The sequence below is a fragment of the Zingiber officinale genome, chromosome 5A (assembly GCF_018446385.1).
Source record: "Zingiber officinale cultivar Zhangliang chromosome 5A, Zo_v1.1, whole genome shotgun sequence".
NCBI classification, from domain to species: Eukaryota; Viridiplantae; Streptophyta; class Magnoliopsida; order Zingiberales; family Zingiberaceae; genus Zingiber; species Zingiber officinale.
Genome location: NC_055994.1, coordinates 13003685 through 13023157, shown reverse-complemented (window position 1 = coordinate 13023157; position 19473 = coordinate 13003685). Strand labels below are relative to the sequence as shown.

General features: G+C 42.9%; 1 protein-coding gene across 1 annotated transcript; it reads right to left on the bottom strand.

Annotated features, from left to right (window-relative positions):
• Window positions 1-244: 244 nt before the first annotated feature.
• On the bottom strand, window positions 245-694 carry LOC121979432 (60S acidic ribosomal protein P0-like). Its single transcript, XM_042531423.1, has 2 exons — window positions 437-694; window positions 245-343 (listed from the first exon to the last, which is right to left on the bottom strand). The coding sequence occupies exons 1-2, from the start codon at window positions 692-694 to the stop codon at window positions 245-247; spliced, it is 357 nt and encodes a 118-aa protein (XP_042387357.1).
• Between the last annotated feature and the right edge of the window lie 18779 nt (window positions 695-19473).

The following is a 19473-nucleotide window of genomic DNA, read 5'->3' as shown; positions in this document are numbered from 1 at the left end:
TGGTTTTTCAATGAAGATTGCAAGAAAGTTTCCATTCAAACAACATAGATTCAGTGTTTCATATCTGGCCCCTTTAATTTGGTGAAGGAATTCAAATGTACGCATGGGGTACTGAACTAAAGATACTACGGAGTGGAAAAGGTTTATACAATCTAGCAAAAAAGTTGTCTACGAACTTGCAAATGGAAAACACCAAAAATATTGATCACTCGACAGAAAACTATGATAATCATGATAACCAACATCAAAAAATCACATTTATTATATTCAACACCTTGTACTTGGCAACCTCCTCGCTAACTTCCTTAAGATCGCCCTTTGTGAATATCAATCCCACATTCCCCTGAATCAGTCAAGGATAATTACTAAATAGCTAAATGATCGATTCATGGAGGAACTAAAGATGAGGAAATGGGAAATGGCGAAGAGTGCGTACGACGAGAAGGGGGAGGAGGTTGAGGAAGTCCTTGTTGCCGGTCTTCTCGGTGTGGAAGCGGATGCAGCGGCGGATGAGGGTGTTCTTGCCCATGAGGATGACGGAGTCGCCACAGAGGCCCCTGCGGATGCTTTGGAGCTGGTTGGACCCAACATTGTCGGCGGCGGCGATTAGGACCTTCCCGTACTCGTCCAGAAGTGAGCACAGCTTCTTGTCGTAGCGGACCTTCTTCTCCACTCTCGAGAGCTTCACCACCATCTCGATCTAGCTCCGGGCGACGCAATGGGAGACGGAGAAAGGACAGAGATGGAGGGACAAAGAGTCTGAGCCGCCCTTTGCGCTGCGATTCACCCCGGAGCGCGATAGCAACAAGAGAGATTAGCAGGACGCGATTAGCAACAAGAGAAATGGGGCGGCCATCCTTTTGCCGGTCATAGTGAAGGGAAGGAGGAGCGAGCGACCTTGGATGGGGATTTGAGAGATGAGATCCCCATCTCTCAGATCAGCGGCGAGCTCCTCGTGGATGCGTGTGGCTTCCCGGTGGGAGCGGCCGGGAAGTGAGTGCGAGAAGTGGAAGGACTGCCCCCATCCCCACTAGTAGATGTCTGTGACGAGGTTGTAGAAGGTGTCGATGAAGGCAGGGATGTTATCGTCGTCGAGCGCGACGGCAATGCCCTCCTTGGAGCGGAGAAAGAAGGATAAGTACTACTTGTACTTGTCCTGCAACTTATCCTGCATGATCAATCTCATCTTAAGGTTCACTGTCCGCTTGCCTTTCACTTCCGCTGAGTCCATCACCCACACGAACCAGTAGACCGCGATAGCGCCGACGACGACCGCCGTCAAGAGATCCATTGCTCGTCTTTCAAATGGTATCTCCTAAAAGGAGGATGCATTAGGGTTTCGATTTATTGTGGGTGAGGAGAAGTCCAAAAGAAAGGGCGCTACGAAAGTCCGCCAAAATTTTGGTTCATAGACACCGGTTTTAAAAACCACGGTTAAAATCGATGTCTATTAATGAAAAAAAGGCGCTCATAGACATTGGCTAAAAAAACCGATGTCTATGAGCGAAAATCTACGCTCATAGACACCGGTTTTTGGAAAAATCGGTGTAAAATACTTAAAGACATCGGTTTTTGCTTAAAACCGTTGTTGTTCCACTGATATCTATGAGGGTTTTTGTTGTAGTGATTGAATTAGTGATCTCTATTCTTGTTCTGATCTGTGATCTTCCTATTGATCTCATCTTGGTCCGTTGAGTAGGTAGGATTCCAGCCGGGAGGGTATGCTCTGTAGTTTCCATGATTCAGCAACTCATCTTGTTGCTAGGAGCAACAATCCCTGCTGTGGATCAACAAATCATGGCTATGAGGTTCTGTTCTATTTTGTGATATGTTAATTGTTAACAGGATTAAAAATAGCTGTTAAGTTAGGTAAATGTTTTGAATTAAATATGATTGGTTGTTGAATTTAGAATAGCACATGTGTAGATCATAGTGTAATTTGATTATTTTTGTTGTAGGTGAATTATACTAGATGAATTAGGTTTGTGTGTAGATTTATTAGGTTTAGATTTTTATCTAATGAATTGATTGGGGTTAAGGTAACTAACCCTAATTAACCATTAGATTTAATTTAGGTAGGTCAATTGTGATGTGATTAGGGTTTTACCCTAAATTAGTCTTAGGGATTTTTATTTAGCTATTCTTATGAATTTAGCTAAATAAAATATTTATATTGGTGATGCAGGACTCTGATTCGAGACCAGCATCTCGACGTCAGATTCAACTGGATTGGACCTTCTATTTGAGGCGGGTACCTTGACTTATCTTTTAGATAATGTCATGTTGATATGCTTAGTAGATTTTAACAAGTAGTAATAATTATGTTTATATCTGCATCGGTATGTCACTATTTATTTCCGATCATATTTTGTTTGTTACCTGTTTAGCATTCATGTCCCTATTTATTATTTATGTTATAGATGTAGTGACATACCATGCCATGTGATATACCAGACTGGTTAGATACCATACCTGACCTATGTACCTAGATCATATTATTTGATCCATGTATTTGGTACTTGTTTTTATGGAGGTAGATAAGATCAGGATATTTCTATGCTTAGTGTCAGGCATCATTATGCATGATTGCATGCTAAGCGATTGACAGCTCCATTATTGTTGAGCACATCACCAGTTACATGGATCTGCACACACAACCACTCATGGGTAGTGGTTTTTATTTTGGCAGGATGTGTTGCAGCAGGTTGCTCTGTTTGGCTCCGTTGGTCCTCTCATGGGTAGTGTGACGCAGCGTGGTAGTCGGCAGGGATCCCTCCTTTGGATTGTCTCAAGGAGATGAGAGCATTACGCTCCCCCACTTATGATTTGGGGTAGGAGGACAGGTGTACTCCGACAGCATCCCGTCCATTTGGTCACTCATCAGGAGCAGTGACGACAGAGTGCACGGTTGTCACAACCCTACCCACTCGGTCTCACCATCGTGTGTGAGATGGCTGATTGGCGTTAGGGGTGACCAGGACATGTCATTAGCATCATATGCATGATGCATTTATTTCTTGTGTTTGCTGCACTTTGTTTGTTGTATATTGGATGAATGCATTTGATTGACATGCATACAGGATTATGATACTCCTCGGTCTGACGACCTTACTTTTCCTTATATCCAGGTCCTGGTTAGTACATATACTCCTTTACCTTACAATTTTTCATATGATATTTATTCAGGAGACTGTACGCATATTTATTTTTGCTGGTTATTATTTACTATGCATGTCAACTAGGTATCCGCTGAGTGTTGGGCTCGCCACCCGTTATTTCTATTTCAGGTTGAGGCTGTCCGAAGGAGTTCCAGTCGCTAGTCCCCCACCACTTCGCGTTGCAACAAGTTCACACATTTTGGTTTATGTTATTGTCTATCTTATTTAGACTTGTATCTTTTGGCACCTGGATCTTGTATGATCTCTTTTTATCGATGGGTTTTCGTTTGGATGTATGTTGGTGATTTGTGTTTTATGGGTGTAGTTGAGTAGGATATCAGATTTGTGTTTTATGGATGTAGTTGAGTAGAATATTTGAAATGATTATCTTATTGTTGCTTAGGTTAAGGTTTTACTATTAAACTATGTGGGTGTTTGCTTATTTTTATTGTTATTATTCCGATCATGTTGGCTGAGTTATATGTGGCCCTGAGGGCATTGTAGAAAGTTTTATATTATCACCCGTACAGGGGAGATGCTGTCGAAATTTCTTCTGGCAGAGACTACCTGGGCATGTCAGAGGAAGCACACTCGAACTAGTAAGGGTTTAAAGTCTCCGGTTCAGGAAGCCAGGCCGGTCACTCCTTAAGGTCCCCGATTGACTATCGCTGAGTCGAGGAAGTACACTCGAACTAGTAAGGGTTTAAAGTCTCTAGTTCCCCTTAAGGAAGCCAGGCCGGTCACTCCTTATGTAATGACCCGACCCCTCGGCCCCTTGGGCGGCCCAACTGGCGGCTCATTTGGTGGCCTCTTGGCGGTCCATTGGGCAGCCCCACTGGCGGCCCAATTGGCGACCCCTTAGGTCGTCGACCGATGACCCTCGGCCATGTCGTTACTCACTAGGTCTTCCCACCCCTGGCCAGTGGACTTTTGCCTTCCTCAAGATTCGAACTCTAGACCTCTAGGCTAAGTACTAGAGTTTATGAATCCTGGTAGCCAAGTGAGTGGCGCTCACTTGGCTACCAGGATTCATAAACTCTAGTACTTAGCCTGAAGGTCTAGAGTTCGAATCCTGGGGAAGGCAAAAATCCACTGGCCAAGGGTGGGAAGACCTAGTGAGTAACGATACGGCCGAGGGTTGTAAGTCGACGACATAAGGGGTCTCCAGTGGGGCTGCCCTAGGGGCTGCCAAATGGGATGCTAGTTGGGCTGCCCAAGGGGCCGAGGGGCCGGGTCATTACAATAAAAAGGCGCCTTTTAATTGTAACGACCAGGCTCCTCGACCCCTTGGGCGGCCCAACTGGCGGCCCATTTGGCGGTCCCTTGGGCGGCCCAACTGGCGACCCCTTATGTCGTCGACCGATGACCCTCGGTCATGCCGTTACTCACTAGGACTTCCCACCCCTGGCCAGTGGATTTTTGCCTTCTCCAGGATTCTAACTCTAGACCTCCAGGCTGAGTATTAGAGTTTATGAATCCTGGTAGCCAAGTGAGCGACGCTCACTTGGCTACCAGGATTCATAAACTCTACTACTTAGCTTGGAGGTCTAGAGTTCGAATTCTGGGGAAGGCAAAAATCCACTGGCCAGGGGTGGGAAGACCTAGTGAGTAACGACACGACCGAGGGTAGTCGACGACATAAGGGGTCGCGAGTTGGGCCACCCAAGGGACCGCCAAGGGGCTGCCAAATGGGTTGCAGTTGGGCCACCCAAGGGGCCAAAGGGCCGGGTCGTTACACCTTAAGGTCCCCGATTGACTATCGCTGAGTGGAGGAAGCACACTCAAACTAGTAAGGGTTTAAAGTCTCAGGTTCTCCTTAAGGAAGTCAGGCCGGTCACTCCTTAAGATCCCCGATCGACTATCGCTGAGCAGAGGAAGCACGCTCGAACTAGTAAGGGTTTAAAGTCTCCTGTTCCCCTTAAGGAAGCCAGGCCAGTCATTTCTTAATGTCCTCGATCGACTATCTCTGAGCGGAGGAAGCACGCTCGAAAGGAGAATCGCTTAGCTTATTCCAGTATATGCGGGTATTGATTAAAGAGTAGATGCCTACATTTTTTCATTATATCCAAAAATTAAATGGAATATATGGACAAATTATAGGCATACTTGGTAGGCTCTATATGCTTACAAGTGATTTGCACTCCAAGGCCTATCGAGATTCCTTCCTTCTGAGTCCTGGAGATAGTAAGTGCCTGAAGCCAGCTTCTGTACAACTTTATATGGTTCTCCCCATTGAGGTGCCAATTTAGTAACATCTCCAACAGGTTTAATACGGTTCCACACTAATCCCCTACTTGAAAGAATCAGGGGATAACTCCTATGTTGTAATTTTGTCTCATTCTTTGCCGGTATGATGTAAGATGAGTTGCTGCCTTGTCACGGGCTTCTTCTATCAAATCTAATTCCGTAAGACGCTGTCCTACATTATCTTCGTCATATAACTATCTTCGATCAGATTCCACCCCAACCTCAATTGGGATTACTGCTTCTCCCCCATACACTAACTAGAGTGGAGTTATCCCTGTAGCCTCTCGAGGGGTGGTGCGGTAAGCCCATAACACACTGGGTAACTCATCTACCCAACTACCACCAACGTGATCTAATTTAGTCTTAAGTTCTCTGATAATTTCTCTGTTGGTTACTTCTGCTTGCCCATTACTCTGTGGGTATGCCACGGAAGTGAATGCCTGTGTAATGCCATATCCTGCACACCATTCTCCAATTCTTTGTCCCTAGAATTATCTTCCATTATCAGAAACTAATTTATGGGGAATACCAAATCTGTAAATAATGTAAAATACCAAAAAAAGGGCGAATAACCATAAGGAAATTTTTTGAAATTTTTAGAAATTTTTGAGAATTTTTCAGAGATCATATGGTGTAGGTTACGGGGATAAATATGGGCCACAGGAAAGCCTATTTAAGCTACCCTATTTAAGCGAGGAAATGTTTAATTTTTCTTATTATTTATTTTTCTTTTTATTTTTCCTTCTTTTCTCTCCCAAGCCCAAACCCTTTTCTTCCTCCCTCTCGCGATGCCGAGCAACGCCGATCCCTCTTCCTCTCCTCCCCAACTCGACGACCACCCGATCATCTTCCCTAACCCGTCGCCGCCTCGTGACGGCTCACCTTACAAGACCCCTCAACCAAAGAAGCCTCAATCCGAGTCCTTCCATTCTTCTCCTCCCCTGCCCCGTGCTCTAGGTTTTCCCCTCTCCCTCTCTTCAGCCGATGTTGCCGACGCCCTCTCTGCAGTCCTCCTCTGCCTCTCGATCTCTTCCATTCTCCCGATCTCCACCCGAACCCAGTCGTGATTGTCCTCATTGCATCGCCTGAGGAGCACATCGCTGATCTCGACGGTACCGGCGGAGTCCAGGCCATCTTCGGACCAGTGATTGCTTCTCCGGTGGTTTCTGCACCGATCGACGACTGCTTGGTAGCTAGGGCACGGTGGGGAACTTGTTAGTTAGAGCCCTAGAGCCAATCATATGATGATTGTTGTATGGACTTGATGTATCATATTCAGATATATTAATAAAGGTATTTCTTTATGGTTATTATACTTACTTATATTGGTGCCAAATAACTAAATATAATAGTGTCCTTGAGTACAAGGTTCTTATCTATATCAATCGATTGGTTGAATTGATAGTGAGATGATATAGAGAACACTATTCTTAATCATTCCTAGTCAAGTATTAACATTCAGGGACAATGTTAATGCGATGAGACTAGCATGTAGGTCAACTCGATGACTTAATCTCACAAGTCATGGATATAGAGATATCAAGTTGACACATGGGTATGCATTGGAGAATGTATACTGAATGACCCACCATGAGAAAGTTGTTGGAACCCCAAGGTTGTTTTGGTGTGATCAACAAGTTAAGTTAGGTCCTGTGTGTATTTAACCTTGTGTCTAAGTGTGCAGGAGCTTAGGAACACAGGTAGTCGAGCGGAAGACGCAGCTTGCGAGAAGGACGACATTCCGAGGGACGAGGTGCTGCGGAAGAGTACCCCAGTGGACGAGAAGGAAGCGTGCGGTGGTTCCGAGGGACGAAAGCCGGAGCGGAAGATTGCTCGGGGAGCAAGAGACGCAGCTAGCGAGAAGGACGGCACGCGGTGCATCTAAGGGACGAAGACTGCGGATGAGTATGCCGACGGACGAGAAGGAAACACACGGCGATTCCGAGGGACGAGAAGCCGGAGGGAAGCCCGCTCGAGAAGACTGGAAGTTGGGTTCGGGTGAGCCCTTTTCCGGATGGCAGAGATCACCCAAGTGAGCGGATCCGGAGGAGAAGAACCGGACCGAGGCGGGACTGAACCAGAGAAGAGGTCCCGGATGAAAAAGTCAATGGCTGTTGACTTTGGGCTCCGGGGCGCCCGGAACCCTTCCGAGCGCCCGGACCCAGTATTTTCACCAGATCGAGTCAAAACTCGATCTGAACGTTGGGGGATAAAATTTATCCCCCCAGGGCGCCCGGAACCCTTCTAGGCGCCCCGACCAAGGCTATAAATATAGCCTTGGTCCAAAAGCTTTAAATCAACTCAGAAATTTACATTCCAAACACTTGTGCGCTTCGGTTCTAATTTAGCTTCTGTCTTTTGTGCTTTCACTGCTGTAAGAGGCTTCTCCGCCTGAAGGAGATATTTTAGTGCACGTTCATTCCTTGGATTAACAACCTCCTTGGTTGTAACCAAGTCAAGTTGTGAGCCTCTTCTTTCTGTTTTTTATTTACTACTAATTTACTTTATGTAAGTGTTCTGTTGAAAGTTCGAGAAGGGTCTTTTCTGTTTATTTTTTTTAGGCTATTCAACCCCCCCTTCTAGCCGGCCCAAAGGTCCTACAAGTGGTATCAGAGCCGAGATGCTTCAGGAGGACTAATCGCCGAACGAAGAAACGAGATGGCCGGATCTAACATCCACCCACCAAAATTCGAGGGGGACTTTGCAAGCTGGAAGAAGCACATGGAGGTATTTTTCGGCACCGATTTTGATTTATTACTAATAATGGAACTCGGTTTTGAAGCTCCCGAGGGCAAAGCGAAAAATCAATGGACAAAGAAAGAGCAGGCCGAGTACGTGGCAAACAAGAAAGCAGAATTCCATTTGCTAACCGTACTTCCGCCACAAGAAGTCAACCGTGTCGGCACCTATAACTCGTCAAAGGAGCTTTGGGAGAAGTTCCTTGAATTACACGAAGGAACATCCGAAGCCAAGCTTGCAAGACGGGACTTACTTCGCAACTAGCTCACCAACCTCCGTCTTGAAGAAGGTGAAACAATTGCACATCTACACTCAAGGATACAGGAGTTCATCATCGGACTTTCGAATCTCAGAGAAGAGGTAAGTAACCGAGATTCGCTCAGGTACGCTTTAAATTCCTTCCCTAGAAATTCAAAATGGGCATCACTAGTAGATGCTTTTTACATTTCGAAGGACTTAGAAAAAATTTCATTAGAAGAATTTTTTTCAACATTTGAAGTGCATGAGTCAAGATGTGCAGGAATGAGGGAGCCAAAGAACAACGTCGCCCTCAAAGCTTCGAGAGAGCCTGAATCGGAATCTTCTCTCGACGACGAAGAAATGGTAATGATGGTTAGACAATTTAAGAAGTTATACAATTCTAGAAAAACTAACCATCCACAGGGTAGAAAGAAAAGAACGATCCGCTGCTACCATTGCGACGAAGAAGGGCATGTCAAGGACAACTGCCCCAAGCTGAAGAACAAAGACAAGGAAAAGGGTAAGAAGCCTATCCAAAAATGAAAGGCCCTGAAGGCGACGTGGGACGATACCTCGTCCGAATCGGAAGTCGAAGCATTCTCCGGACTCGCACTGATGGCGAGTCATCAAGACGACGACTGCGATTCAAGCTCTTCCGAAATGAGCATCGAGAGCATCGATGAAGGGGGAGACACGTCGGAAGAAAGCAGCAGCTCAGGGGGAGAAACGAGATCGACAAGGTAAGTCAGGTACGATCTCTTCCTCCCGATAAAATGTTTAAGTTCGTTAAACTTTTAACAAAAGATTGCTGCAAATTAGAAAGTGAAAATAAAAATTTAAAAGTAATTCTAGTTAAGTCTTGTCCGTTAGAAGAATTAGATAAATTAAAAATAGCAAATGAAAAATTGAAACTTGAAAATGATGATTTGAAAATTCAAGTAGATAACTTGAAAAACTATGCATGTCATCTAAAACCAATTTTAGAAGATTTAATAATTTAAATTGGTACTTTAAATATCACCCGGGACAAATTAGAATATTTCAAGAAAATATGTCCCTAAAAGCTTTTTAATTAATCCAGTAGGGTGGAACCTATATTGGGTTCCTAAAACATGCCTAAACTAAATTATAAAATTAGCGCTTTAAGTGAGAAAATTAAACAAAGAATTTCCTTATGAGGCTTTGTCAAGGAAGTGGTTGTTGCTCCAATAACCAAGAAGGCCTAGTGCCTCGCCACGACCTGGAAGCCAAAATATTGAAATAAATGTTTAATTAACTTACTAATAAAGCATTAATACAAGAATTAATTAGTGCTTTAAAAAGGTTATTCAAAATATTTTATTTTATAAATTTACTTAGAATTTTTTTTCCCTAAGTCATATTTTTTTGCGCTTAAAAATTCTCAAAAATTTAAGTTAGGATTTTTTTTTTACTTAGAAAAATTCTCAAAAATCATTTCTTCCTAAGTTAAAAAAAAAAAAATTTGAAACTAGAAATCTCAGCTTAAATTACTTAGAAAAATTTTCTAAATTTCTTAAAAACCTAGAATTTTTTTTAAAAAAATATTCTTTCTAAGTTTTTAAACCCTTAGATTGTTTTTTCTTGGAACCCCATTTTTTTTGTGATCAAAGGGGGAGAGGGGAAAGTATAAGTCTAGGGGGAGGTAGATAGATTTAATTTTTTTTTTATCTTTTCTATCTTTTTGCACTTAAATTGCAAATTAAGTTAATTTACTTAATTCTATTTTAACCCTAGCTTAACTTGGGTTGATCACACCAAAAAGGGGGAGATTGTTGGAACCCCAAGGTTATTTTGGTGTGATCAACAAGTTAAGTTAGGTCCTGTGTGTATTTAACCTTGTGTCTAAGTGTGCAGGAGCTTAGGAACACAGGTAGTCGAGCGGAAGACGCAGCTAGCGAGAAGGACGGCAGTCCGAGGGACGAGATGCTGCGGAAGAGTACCCCAGTGGACGAGAAGGAAGCGTGCGGTGGTTCCGAGGGACGAAAGCCGGAGCGGAAGATTGCTCGGGGAGCAAGAGACGCAGCTAGCGAGAAGGACGGCACGCGGTGCGTCTGAGGGACGAAGACTGCGGATGAGTACGCCGACGGACGAGAAGGAAACACGCGGCGATTCCGAGGGACGAGAAGCCGGAGGGAAGCCCGCTCGAGAAGACCGGAAGTTGGGTTTGGGTGAGCCCTTTTCCGGATGGCAGAGATCACCCAAGTGAGCGGATCCGGAGGAGTAGAACCGGACCGAGGCGGGACTGAACCAGAGAAGAGGTCCCGGACAAAAAAGTCAACGGCTGTTGACTTTGGGCTCCGGGGCGCCCGGATCAGCCCGGGGCGCCCGGAACCCTTCCGGGCGCCCGGACCCAGTATTTTCACCAGATCGAGTCAAAACTCGATCTGAACGTTGGGGGATAAAATTTATCCCCCCCAGGGCGCCCAGAACCCTTCCAGGCGCCCCGACCAAGGCTATAAATATAGCCTTGGTCCAGAAGCTTTAAATCAACTCAGAAATTTACATTCCAAACACTTGTGCGCTTCGGTTCTAATTTAGCTTCTATCTTTTGTGCTTTCACTGCTGTAAGAGGCTTCTCCGCCTGAAGGAGATATTTTAGTGCATGTTCATTCCTGGGATTAACAACCTCCTTGGTTGTAACCAAGTCAAGTTGTGAGCCTCTTCTTTCTATTTTTTATTTACTGCTAATTTACTTTATGCAAGTGTTCTGTTGAAAGTTCGAGAAGGGTCTTTTCTGTTTATTTTTTTTAGGCTATTCGACCCCCCCTTCTAGCCGGCCCAAAGGTCCTACAAAAGTATCATGGATCGTTATATGAGTGTCATATACTTTCTCATGTGACTATTAGTATGACTATCAGTCCTTGGACCTGAAGTCACCATGGTTCCCTACATAAGGTGTTGCTCTCTTTTGCTTCATCAAACGTCACCCGTAACTGGGTGGACTATAAAGGCGATTACTGGGTATGTAACAAATTATGCGGAGGGATGTGAGTAATGTAGATGAGATCTATCTCTCCTATATGACGGGAGTGACATCATGATTCTTGATAGAGTGAGACCACTAAGTGCATGGCCATGCCCAAATGAGTCAATATGAGATATTGAGCTCATTTGATTAGAGTGAGTCTACTTGGGGTTCAAGACATAGATTGATTAGAGGATGACACGGTCTATGCCTCAATTGATCAATCTAGATGTCAAGGATAGAAGGACATTGCCACATATTGTGAGAGTCACAATTAGTAGTCACAATGGTGATGTTGGATCTCAACATTCTTGTAACTTAGGTAGTAATTGTTGGGTTTTTCGGGTCGCAAAAACTGCTTTTTGCGTTGCAGAAATCCCGAAACCCCGCCACCGGATCCATGCGAAGAAATAAAATTTACGTAAAACTTCGAGTACGAGTTTCTAGCCTAGATCTAAACTAGATTTACAAAGGAGAAGAGCTTTACCCTTGATGCGATGCCCTTTGCTAATCCTGCTCATCCAAGGTTCACCGGATCTTGAGAGTATTAAAGTAGATACTCCTCTATGTGTATCCAGACAAGCAAGAGATGGAGAAACCAAATAAAAGGTGTGCTAGCACCTTTGAAAGGTTCGACAAAGGTGGAGGAGAGGGAGAGAAGAGAGATCTTGAGGAAGAAGATGAGAGTTACACAAAAGAATGAAACTCACCCCATGAATGAATTGTGGCCGGCCACATTAAGAGGTTAATAACCTCCATGGAATACTAAGAGTCAGAACTCTTGGTAACTCCCATGAGGTGGCATCCCACTTAAGCAACTATGATGATGTGGAGTATCATCATTGGTCCACTCTTTGCCAACTCACCAATGAGGTGGCAAATGGTCAAGTCAAACTTGATTCTTCATCTTCCTCTCAAGTCAAGTCAAACTTGACCACTTCTCTCCCATGACTGATCAAATCTAACCATTGGTTCAAGTCAATTTTAATTTAATGAATCTCTATTCATTGAATTAAATTGACTCAATGAGTCTAAGTCCAAATTAGACTCATCTAACACATGAACCAAATTGAGTCCAACTCAATTAACCTAATTTGGATTACTCTTAATCCAATTTGGTTCTTCACATGGACCTAATTCTTTAGGTTCATCAAATGAACCTAATCTCCATCTAATTGCCCTTTGTGTGTGACCCTTTAGGTTCTTATAACATTGGCAATGCTCCTAAACCCATTTAGAAGCATAAGTAATGAGCGGTATCTAGCAACACAACATTACTACCCAAGTTATAAGAATGTTGAGATCCAACATCACCTTGTGATTACTAATTGTGACTCTTCACAATATATGACAAGTGTCCTTCTATCCTTGACATCTAGATTGATCAATGTGAGGCATAGATCGTGTCATCCTCTAATCAATCTAAATCTTGAATCCCAAGTAGACTCACTTAATCAAATGAGCTCAACATCTCATATTGACTCATTTGGGCATGGTCATGCACTTAGTGGTCTCACTCTATCAAGAATATCGATGTATCTCCCGTCATATAGGAGGGATAGATCCCATCTACATCACTCACATCCCTTCGCATAATTTGTTACATACCCAGTAATCGCCTTTATAGTCCACCCAGTTACGGGTAATGTTTGACGAAGCCAAAGTGTGTAACTCCTTATGTAGGGAACCATGGTGACTTTAGGTCCAAGGACTAATAGTCATACTAATATCCACATGAGAAAGTATATGACACTCATATAACGATCCATGATACTTTCTCATGGCGGGTAATTCAGTATACATTCTCCAATGCATACCCATGTGTCAACTTGATATCTCTATATCCATGACTTGTGAGATCAAGTCATCGAGTTGACCTACATTCTAGTCTCGTCGCATTAACATTGTCCCTGAATGTTAATACTTGACTAGGAATGATTAAGAGTAGTGTTCCCTATATCATCTCACTATCGATTTCAGCTAACCGATTGATATAGGTAAAAACCTTTTACTCAAGGACGCTATTATACTTAGTTATTTGGCACCAATACAAGTAAGCATAATAACCATAAACAAATGCCTTTATATATATAAGAATATGATACAACAAGCCTATACAACAATCATCAAATGATTGGCTCTAGGGCTCTAACTAACAATCTCCCACTAGCACTAGTGCCAATCAGTATAGGCTCTAAGGCCCAAAGACCTAGTGTGACCATTATGCTTTCTCTGTGCCAAAGCCTTGGTCAAGGGATCTACGATGTTAGCCTCAGTGGGTACTCTGCAAATCTTCACATCTCTTCTATCAATGATCTCTCGAATGAGATGGAAGCGCCGTAGTATGTGTTTGGTTTGCTGGTGTGAGCGAGGTTCCTTAGCCTGTGCTATTGCTCCATTGTTGTCACAATAGAGCTCTATGGAATCAACTATGCTAGGAACCACCCCAAGCTCAGTAATGAACTTACGGATCCAAACTGCCTCCTTTGCTGCTTCTGATGCAGCAATATACTCGGCCTTTGTTGTAGAATCAACGACTGTGTCCTGCTTCGAACTCTTCCAGCTCACAGCACCACCATTTATGCAAAACACGAACCCTGACTGCGATCGATAATCATCCTGATCAGTTTGGAAGCTAGCATCACTGTAACCCTTTTCAGCTAGCTCGTCATCGCCTCCATATATCAAGAAATATTCTTTAGTCCTTCTCAAGTACTTGAGAATATTCTTGACTGCTATCTAGTGACTTTCACCTGGATCTGACTGGTATCTGCTCGTCATGCTCAAAGCATATGAGACATCAGGACGAGTACATAGCATGGCGTACATGATAGATCCTATGGCTGAAGCATAAGGGATCTGATCCATGCAGTCTCTCTCCTCTATAGAAGAGGGACTTTGAGTTTTCGAAAGACTCACACCATGTGACATCGACAGAAATCCCTTGTTGGAGTTCTGCATGACAAACCGAAGTAATACCTTGTCAATGTATGTACTCTGACTTAGGCCAAGCAATCTCATAGATCTATCTTTATAGATCTGTATGCCTAGAATGCGGGATGCTTCACCTAAGTCCTTCATTGAGAAACAAGTCCATAGCCAAGTCTTGACAGACTGCAGTAAAGGGATGTCTTTCCCAATGAGTAGTATGTCATCCACATACAATATGAGGAAGACAACTATGTTCCCTACACCCTTCTTGTAGACACAAGGTTCATCTTCATTCTTGATGAAACCAAACTATTTGATCGCATCATCGAATCAAAGATTCCAACTCCGAGAAGCTTGCTTTAGTTCTTAAATGAACCTATGCAGCTTGCATACTCTGCTAGTATGCTGTGGATCTACAAAACCCTCAGGTTGTGTCATGTACACATCCTCGAGCAGGTTTCCATTCAGAAACGTGGTTTTGACTTCCATCTGCCAGATCTCATAATCGTGGTACGCTGCAATAGCAAGCATGATCCGAATGGACTTAAACAACGCTACTAGAGAAAAGATTTCATCATAGTCAATACCATGAATTTGCTTGAAACCTTTAGCTACCAAGTGACCCTTATAAATAAGTCCATCCATGTCAGTCTTTCTCTTAAAGACCCACTTACACCTAATGGGTTTGACCCCTTCAGGTGGATCAACCAAAGTCCATACTTGGTTAGTGTACATGGATTCCATCTCGGATCTCATGGCCTCTAGCCATTTCTGGGAATCTGGTCTCATCACAACTTCCTGATAGTAGGTAGGCTCATCCTCAATGAGCACAACGTCATCATGGTCCGACAAGAGAAATGAGTATCTCTCAGGCAGACGACGTATCCTATCAGATATGGGAAGAGGTAGGTCTACTTGAACTGGTTGTGGTTCCTCAACTCCTTGTGGAGCAACATCATCCACAATACTTTGTGGTTCCAGTTCAACTTCCATTGAAGCTTCAGTCCTATGGTTCATATCTTGAACTTCTTCAAGATCGAACGTACTCTCACTAGTCTTTCTAGAAACAAAGTCCCTTTCTAGAAAAACCCCCAATCTTAGCCACAACTATCTTGTGTTGACTGGGAATGTAGAAGTAATATCCCTTCGTTTCCTTGGGATATAAAATAAATTAGCACTTATCGGATTTGGGTCCCAGTTTGTCTGAGACTTGACGTTGAACGTAACCCTCACAACCCCAAATCCTCATAAAAGACACCTGGGCATCTCTCTCAGTTCGTATCGTATATGGTATCTTTATTACAGCCTTAGATGGAACTCGGTTGAGAATAAAGGCTGTTGTGTCTAGAGCATAGCCCCAAAGATACATAGAATGATCTGTGTGACTCATCATAGATCATACCATATCTAATAGGGTACGATTCCTCCTTTCGGATACACCATTCCAATATGGTGTTCCAGGAGGAGTGAGTTGAGATAGAATCCCACACTCAGCTAGATAGTCACGAAACTTATGGCTAAGGTATTCACCACCTCGATCTGATCGAAGTATCTTAATACTCTTGCCAAGCTGGTTTTGTACTTCATTCTTGAATTCTTTGAACTTTTCAAAGGATTCTGACTTATGTGTCATCAGGTACACGTAACCATATCTACTGAAGTCATCAGTAAATGTAATGAAGTACTTATAACCACCTCTAGCAGTGACATTGAAAGGCCACATACATCACTATGTATAAGACCTAACATGTCAGTCGCTCTCTCATTGTGTCCACTAAAGGGAGTCTTGGTCATCTTGCCTAGAAGGCATGACTCGCATGTCTCATATGATTCAAAATCAAATGAGTCCAGCAAACCATCTTTATGGAGCTGGAATAAGCGTTTGTCATTTATATGACCTAAGCGACAGTGCCAAAGATAGGTTTGGTTCATGTCATTTGATTTGAACCTCTTGGTATTTATGTTATAGATAGGGTTCTCAAGGTCTAGAATATAGAGTCCGTTCATCAGAGGTGCACTACAATAAAACATATCATTTAAATAAACTGAACAACATTTGTTCTTTATTATAAATGAAAAACCTTTCTTGTCCAAACAAGAAACTGAAATTATGTTCTTAGTTAAAGTAGGCACATAACAACATTCATCTAATTCTAATACAAGCCCAGAAGGTAGAGATAGATGATAAGTTCCTACAGCAATAGCAGCAACCCATGCTCCATTGCCTACTTGTAGGTCCACCTCGCCCTTTGTCAATGCCCTGCTATTTCTTAGCACCTGCACATTAGTACAAATGTGAGAAGCACATCCGGTATCTAATACCCATGATGAAGAAATAGATAGATTGACTTCTATAACATATATACATGAAGTGGAAGTCTCACTTCTCTTCTTCTTAAGATCTTCCAGGTACACCTTGTAGTTCCTCTTCCAGTGCCCAGTCTGACCGCAGTGGAAGCAGGTAGCATCCTTGGCAACCCCTCCTTTGGGTTTCAGTGCCTTGCCTTTGCCCTTGGCTTGAGACTTTCCCTTGCCTTTGGGCTTACCCTTGCCCTTGTGTTTCTGAACCATCAGAATAGAGTTGGGCTTAACCTTCTTAAGGTTGAGCTCAGCAGTTCTTAACATGGTAAGCAGCTCGGGCAGTGGCTTGTCAATTTCGTTCATGTTGTAGTTCATGACAAACTGGCTGTAGCTCTCTAGCAAGGACTGCAAGATCAAGTCAGTGGCCAGCTCTTGGTCAAGGGGAAATCCCAACCTCTGTAGGTTTTCTATGTACCCAATCATCTTGAGTACATATGGGCCTACGGGAGTCCCATCTTGCATCTTGCACTGAAACAGTGCCTTAGAGATCTCGAATCTCTTGTGCCTCGCTTGTCCTTGATATAGTTAACGCAGATGTTCAACCATATCATAAGCACCCATCAACTCATGTTGCTTCTGAAGCTCAGAGTTCATGGTCGCGAGTATTAGACAGGACACATCTAATGCGTCATCTTGATGCTTCTTGTAAGCATCTCGATAGCTCGCGTGGAAGTGGTAGGAGGTGCCTCAGGAATGGGCTGCTCCAAAACGTACAGTTTTCTTTCCTGAGTGAGAACGATTCTCAGGTTCCTGTACCAGTCCAGGAAGTTAGCTCCGTTGAGCTTGTCCTTATCGAGGACAGAACGCAGGGAGAAGGAATTCATGTTTGACGACACGACAATCTACAACAGAAAAATGCAGAAAATAAATATCATATTCTATTAATCATCTAATTAGGTCTTTAATTAAATGATGCTCCCATTGAATTATAGAATTCATGTGGGACAAGATCCACATCATACTATGCCCTGAGTTAGCTTTGGCTAAATCACCCAAGACTTAGTATGATCGGTAGGTAACTAATTACCAATTACATCTCTATGCAACTCTTGTATATAGGATCAAGATTCGCATTTATATTAAAACTCGAGTTAGCTTTGGCTAATACACCAAAGAGTTAATATAAACGTGATTTTTCCCATCTTCCAACTATTGGATAAATGCCTATAGTTAAACTTGATTTAACTAGTTGTACTCAATCTAATTGAGTTTTTACTCACCCATGCGTAGGGGTGGCAATTTTTGACCCGACACGAAAACATGACCCGAACCGAACACGAAAAAATCATGTTAGGGTTGGGTAGTTTCGGGTTCGGGTCAAAATCGGGTCGACCCAATTGACCTAATTAATAAACAGGTCGGGTTCGGGTCAACCTGAAATGACCCAATTATAACCCGCGAACCCGTTTATAATTATAAATTTAAACTAAAATTACAAATTTAAAAAAGTTAAAAATCCTAAACATAGAGATGTGCTATTGATAGCAATGTTTCTATGATTTATCATTTATGATATAGATTTTCAATTTACGTAGATAAATGTTATTTTTAATTTTTAATTTAATATACAAAATTTCTTTATTGAATTCAGGTCATGTTCGGGTCAAACGGGTCAAATGGGTCAAACGGGTTAAACGGGTCAAACGGGTTAAACGGGTTAAACGGGTCAAACGGGTCGGGTTCGGGTCAAGTGAAAATAAACAGATCAGGTTCAGGCTGAATAGTTTGACCCGAATTCATAATCAGGTCGGATTCAGGTTGTCATTTTCCAACCCGCCAACCTGCCAACCCAAACTCGTCAACCCGAACCCGAACCGAATTGCCACCCTTACCCATGCGTTGATAGGCGGGACCAAGATTGTCCCTCCGTACCCTACCAAGATAATATGTGTTGCTCTGCTTTAGCATATTCAACAACAACATGTGATCGAGGTAGTGATAGGTATCACGTCATGGCAGGCATTTTTGAGTTGACACGATTGAGATCTAATCTAATCGACGATGTATATCATATACTCGATTTAGATCTAATCTAATCGTGGAGGTGCATCATGTGCGCGACTTAGATCTAATCTAATCGTTAAGGCACTAATTAATTACTAATCTAGCATGCATCACATATACACACACAAGCAATTATTTAATTTTGTGATTATTCATGGCCCTACTACGATCTTCTCAAGCCAATGAGAAGATCGGATGATCAACCTAAGGTCAACAGCTTCTCAAGCTCCTTCCTTTGACCACCTTGTGTTGCTCGCACCCTCTTCGTAACTCCGTCTCGAGTGAACCTTCCACTGCCTCATTTTATACATTACAAAAGGTGAAACTCGAGTTACATTCGAGTCTAAACTATTTACAACAAGAATAAATAAATAGAAAGGCACGACGCGCAGGTCGCGTATCAAATATACAACACGCACAATCAGATGATGACACGCAGACTGTATTATGAATTACAACACAATTTCCAATCAAATTGGGGTCTTTTGGGCCATGACCATCACAAAATGATACACAATTCTAAATTATGTAATTTCTATAAATTTATTTAAATTTTCTACAATTTTTACAATTTTATGAGTAAAAAATTTCTGGCGGTCCCGTTTAGCGATTTTCGGGCGTAATCGCGAAACGAAGCCCCTTGCGGGGTTAGGGGCAGCACCCCTACCCGTGATATAACCATCGCGAGTGTTCCTAAGCGATTCTACAGTGCCTTAGCCCACTGTCCCAAAATGATTTGGGGTGAAACCTCGCCGTTTCAAAAATATTTTCTCGGTAGTCGAAGCCTATAAGTGTCTAAACTCTTGT

Bases quoted from the DNA above. Each gene is read 5' to 3' on its own strand.
- LOC121979432 (XM_042531423.1), bottom strand. From the start codon at position 694: ATGGTGGTGAAGCTCTCGAGAGTGGAGAAGAAGGTCCGCTACGACAAG. The intron at 344-436 runs GTACGCACTCTT...TGACTGATTCAG, and splicing joins ACCTCCTCCCCCTTCTCGTC to GGGAATGTGGGATTGATATT.